We start from the raw sequence: 5,170 nt of genomic DNA, 5'->3' as shown, positions 1-5,170 counted from the left end.
TTATATATATACAGATATATAATTGTGTGTGTGTGTGTGTGTGTGTGTGTGTGTGTGTGTGTGTATGCCTAGGTGTATGTGATAGGAAATAGAGGTCATGCTACTGCATTTACCTAAAGGAAATCCAATCCATCTCAAAGTATTGCTCACACTAAATAGTTTATAGTTCCATTGTTCACAATAGCAAAGGTATGGAGCAAATGTGTTTCAGCAGATATGTTTTTCTTTATTTCTATCATTTCATTTCCCTCCCCCTCCTTTCTTTCCTCACCATTTTCCTCTTTTTATCAAGCTCTAAGTCCATTTTACCCATCTTTTTATACCTCACCCTCCTTTCCTATGTGAATACACAATGTGGCCCAACAGATACAAATGGACAGACATATGAAAACAGATGAAATACATTTAATAAAGTACAAGAAAGCAATATTCTCAGTGGAAAGTTTATTTTTTGGAAAGTTTATTTGATAATACTTATATTTTTATATCCAGGTTGAGAGTCATATTTGATCATATGGAAAAGGTGTTTTAAAGATGATGCCAAACTACAAGTGCTCAGGCAATCCAGTTGAAGGTGAGGGCATAAATTGAAGACACTACGTTTCATGTTTTTTTTTTATCAGATATTATTTTATAAAGTTAGAATATTTGAAATTATTTAAGAGTTCCTGATGTGATGAAGTTTGTAAGCACTTCAAAAAGACCAACATTCTGGGCAGCTGCAGAAACTCCTCAGTAGAAGCCATAGGACCAGTACCTTCTACAGCACAGTGGGCGGCAGCAGCCAAAACCATAGGCACCGCAGCCACAGCCATAGCCACCATAGCTACAGCCATAGCCACAGCCATAGCCACAGCCATAGCCACAGCCATAGCCACAGCCTAGGCCACCCCAGCCATAGCCCTGGCCTCCATAGTAGCTGCTGTAGTAACACATGATGTCAGGAGTGATCAGTTCAACTGAGGATTAGTAGTGTGTTTCTTTAGTTTGGATGTCACCATCTGTCAAGGGCCTTTTATATGGCAGGGTTATTGTTGGGGAAATCACAGGCATTGCAGCGCCACATATCTCACTGCTATGCATCATAAAACATTGAGCGTTGTGAGGTACTGGACACACAAGGCTGCATAACTGAGATAATTGTGCTCCTATGTGACTCCACAGTCAAGTCGTGGGATCTGATTTATTTTTCAACTCTTCACACCATTCTTTATAGTAGATTAGTGAATACAGAATGTGATTCTGTCAGATGATATATGTCACCACAGTTTTCTCCATTTTACATTTTTTAAAAAAATTTAATTGTACTAGAGAGAGAAGATTGATTTTTTTCCTCCATTTTGTCTTGTTATTTCAGAATGAAATTTTACATTGAAGCGTAAGTTTCTTCCTCAAGAACGATTGGTTAAGTTATTTGTTAACTTGGTGGGCATTTGATATCTTATATTGATATATTTGGCTTTTTTCTTAAGCCTTTTTGATTATACATTGCTTTAAAATCAGCAGAAAATAACATTTTACATACACATGCAGAATTTGTTACATGCTATCTGTTGGGAGCGCATGTGAAGGTCTTGTAGGTGAAACTGTAAAAGGCATCATGGGTGAACCAAGGTAAATATTTATAAACTTCTTTTTAAATCATGGCCATGCAAGCTTCACAGAGAAATCATAGCCATGTAACTTTATGAGTTTATCCAACAGCTTGAGTGGATTAGTACTTGCTGCGCAAGCATAGTGGCTCAGCTAAATCCCCACAACCCATATAAAACACTGGGTGTATTCATATTCGATACCTAAGGGCTACACAGGTACAGAGACAATTTCATGGGAATAAAGTTGTTAGACAGAGCAGAGAACAAAACACAGTGTTTTCATGTGGCAACTACACACATCCATTCATCTACACAAACACATCTGTACTTACACCATACACATACATGACACAAAATTCACAGACACACACACACACACATAAAGAAAGGGTCCATCTCTGAAATCATACATAAAAAAATTAAAGAAAAAGGACAGTTCTTAAAGTTGAATCTACAAAACTACTATAGCATTGCATGAGGTATTGCAAGCAGGATGCACATTTGAGGATTCAAATCTAACATCCAAAAATTATGTGGCATTTCACTTTTAGGTTTCATTTAGTTCATTCTTTGTCTCCATTCTTTCTGCTGCAATTTTCAAAATTTCATCCACCCTAAAAGTTACATTATGTTTCATTGCATAAATACAGCATAGATTTATTATACACTTATCTGTAGATGGACGTCAAAGCAGTCTGTTTTCTGGAAACATTGAATAGATCATTGACAGTGACTGATAACAAGATTAGAGATGTTTGTGTATATTGTCAATCTTGATAAATCTGGATCAGGCAGTAGATCTATTTCTAGGATCATTTTTTTTTCCTTGAGGAATGTTCACATAGGTTTTCACAGTGGCAGTACAAATTTGAACTCCCAACAACTGAAAATAAATGTTTCCCCTTCTCTAAATCCACACCAGCATTTTGTAGTCATTTGTGCTTTTCTTTCATTGTTTTATTTATTTACATTTCAAATGTTGTACTTTTCATTCTGACTGAGGTAATGAGAAATCTCAAGGTAGTTTTGGGTGTTTGATGATATTCTTTATGTGAATGATGGTGTTCTTCACTGTACAGAGATTTTTAGTTTTATGACATCATATTCATATGTTGATGGCTTAAGTCTTGAATTACTGTTGTTCTTTAACTGAAATCCTTTTCTGTATCACTAAGTTCATGTGCTATACTTTGTCAGATTCCATTTTCAGTGTGTCTATTTTAACATCAGCACATGCAGTTTAAATTACTATATCTCGTTAGAGGTCAAGATATCAATGGGTCAATGTATATATGTACGTGGTAAGTGCTCTCCATGGGGTTGAGATAGAATGCAGTAGTATCAATGGTTAAAAGTTATAATGGAACAAGAGGTTTAAGTAGTCTGGATGGGGAAATGCAGGAAAAGCATCATAAATAACACTAGAACCTTACAAGAATGTTGTATGGAAATCTGCTGGTCACTGTAGAAACTTGCCTTCCAAGTTTGTTTCAAATGAAGTAACACTATAATAGGGCAACAACACTTATACTGGATAGAGAAGGATGACAAGTAAAAATGCTAGAGACAGAAATATGACATCCATTTAGGAATTCTTGACTAGCGTCGGCCCATATACCTCTAAGAAATTGCAGGCTACAACCAATGCTATTTATTTATTCTTGAGAATCTGCCCATGAGACCTTGTTGATGAAAACATAGTTGAGTCACAAAACATGGGGAACTCAAGCTTGACCTGGCCTCGAAGCTTCACCACCATTGTGTAGCTTTCATAGTACTGAATGGTAGTATGCTCACTGCTGGAAGATAAATTACATGATCATTTTTTTAACTACATCTGAATTCTGTGAGCTGGAAAAAAATGACTGGACATGTATACAGCTGTAATAGAAACATGAACAGCTTGGCAGTAACCTAGCCCTTTCTAATTGAATTTAAGTTTACCTGACAGATATGTAGTCAACCAGGAGCCATTATTTGGACAAGAACCTGCAAATTGACCCCAAGGAAAATCCTACTTGTAGTATTCTGATAAATAGACCCAGTTTTAGAAAATACTCCTAAGAATATTGTTATAGATGGTGATTATCACAGAGTTCCAAATGATAGAGGACACAGAATAAGAATGAGATATTCTTAATGCTACTGGAGGAAACAACTGGTAACTACAAGGAAACAGTGTTTTCCCAACACAATAGGTAGTTTTGTTTGAGAAGTCACACAGGATGTGACAGCACATAAAAACCCCTATTCAAGTTCAAGTCAGAAAAATTCCAACATGGTATGGGCAGTGGTCATGCATTCCTACTTTTAGTGAAGGAGCAGTAGTCATTTGATATCTATTAGAATATTGAGAGACAGCTACTTTAGCGGTGTGGTCCTAGATAGGCCAACTATACTTCAATTGATCTCTACACATCCTAGATAATATAAGGATCATAAATTGGACCTGGTGTGTTTAAGGGGAACAAGAAGAGGATATAAAGTTTGGATATAATGGGTAAGTCTGAGAAGAGAAGAGAAAACATGAGTTTTATTCAAAAATGTTTCATGACATTCTCTAAGAAAAAATAAATAGTGTAAAAGGCATTTTGTTTATTCTCTGATAACATTGATGTGGATTCAAAGGCTTGAGCAACTGAAAGAATATAGAAAACACCTGATTGTACTCATGTAAAAGGTTCTGGATAGTAGGACAAACAGACTATTCTATACAAAGAATAATGACTCAAAAACCAAAATTCATGTGAAATAGTCACAGATAAACAGCGTGAAGAAAAGTAATTGGTATTAGAATGAGTAGAGAGTCATCATATTAATTTTCCTAAAAAAAAAAAAAAGAACCCAGATGACCAATGGTGAATTTTCAAAATTTTAATTCAAAGTCACAATGATATGGTCCCATACAGTTATTAATAAACTGAATATTAGAAAGAAAACGTGTGTTAGAGATCATGTGAAGTAAAGGAAAGTCTGTACACAGTGAGATTGTATATGGTCATGCTCATGGTAGAGGATACTGTGGAGATTTAGAGAACTAACTTATGTTAGTTTTTAACATTTAAGTTGTAGGCAAAAGGATTTGCTCTCAGAGAAATACCTGTACTCCCAAATTCATAATGACATCATAATAGCAGAAATATAAAGATACTAAAAATGTCTACTGATAGAATGTTTAAAGTGCAAGTTCTCTGCCCCATCTTTCTCTCTTTCCTTTTCCATTTAATATTCACATTTGTTCACAAACAATCACACATTTACTACCAGATATAAAATCACAAACATACATCTCATGTTTAGTAAAACAATAAGAGCAAAGTATTTTCAAGGAAATAGTTTATTTTAAAGCATATGCATATAAGTACATGAGTAGATCACATTTTACAAGGCATTCTGCTGTCAGGAAAGAGCTTTGCTGTAACTATCATGCAATCAAATTAAAGAAGGGGAATTGGGTAGGCATGTTGTGTTTCATGTATTATTCTTCAGATAATATAAATTAAGATTGGAATTTATGAAGATATTTAAGAACATCTGAAGTGAAGAATGTTGAAGTGAGCAGCTGCTGAATCGCC

The 5,170-nt window shown here is 35.2% G+C and overlaps 1 protein-coding gene across 1 annotated transcript; it reads right to left on the bottom strand.

Annotated features, from left to right (window-relative positions):
• Positions 1–732: 732 nt before the first annotated feature.
• On the bottom strand, positions 733–936 carry LOC116894393 (keratin-associated protein 20-2-like). The gene has a single exon (XM_032896100.1). It carries the CDS (start codon positions 934–936, stop codon positions 733–735), a length of 204 nt encoding a protein of 67 aa, XP_032751991.1.
• Between the last annotated feature and the right edge of the window lie 4,234 nt (positions 937–5,170).

Source organism: Rattus rattus, chromosome 2, assembly GCF_011064425.1.
Source record: "Rattus rattus isolate New Zealand chromosome 2, Rrattus_CSIRO_v1, whole genome shotgun sequence".
NCBI classification, from domain to species: domain Eukaryota; kingdom Metazoa; phylum Chordata; class Mammalia; order Rodentia; family Muridae; genus Rattus; species Rattus rattus.
The sequence above is the reverse complement of the archived record's forward strand: the minus strand, read 5'-3'. Positions and strand labels throughout refer to the sequence as shown.

What these genes read in the sequence shown, in the direction of transcription:
- LOC116894393 (XM_032896100.1), bottom strand. Translation starts at nt 936, where the DNA reads ATGTGTTACTACAGCAGCTACTATGGAGGCCAGGGCTATGGCTGGGGT.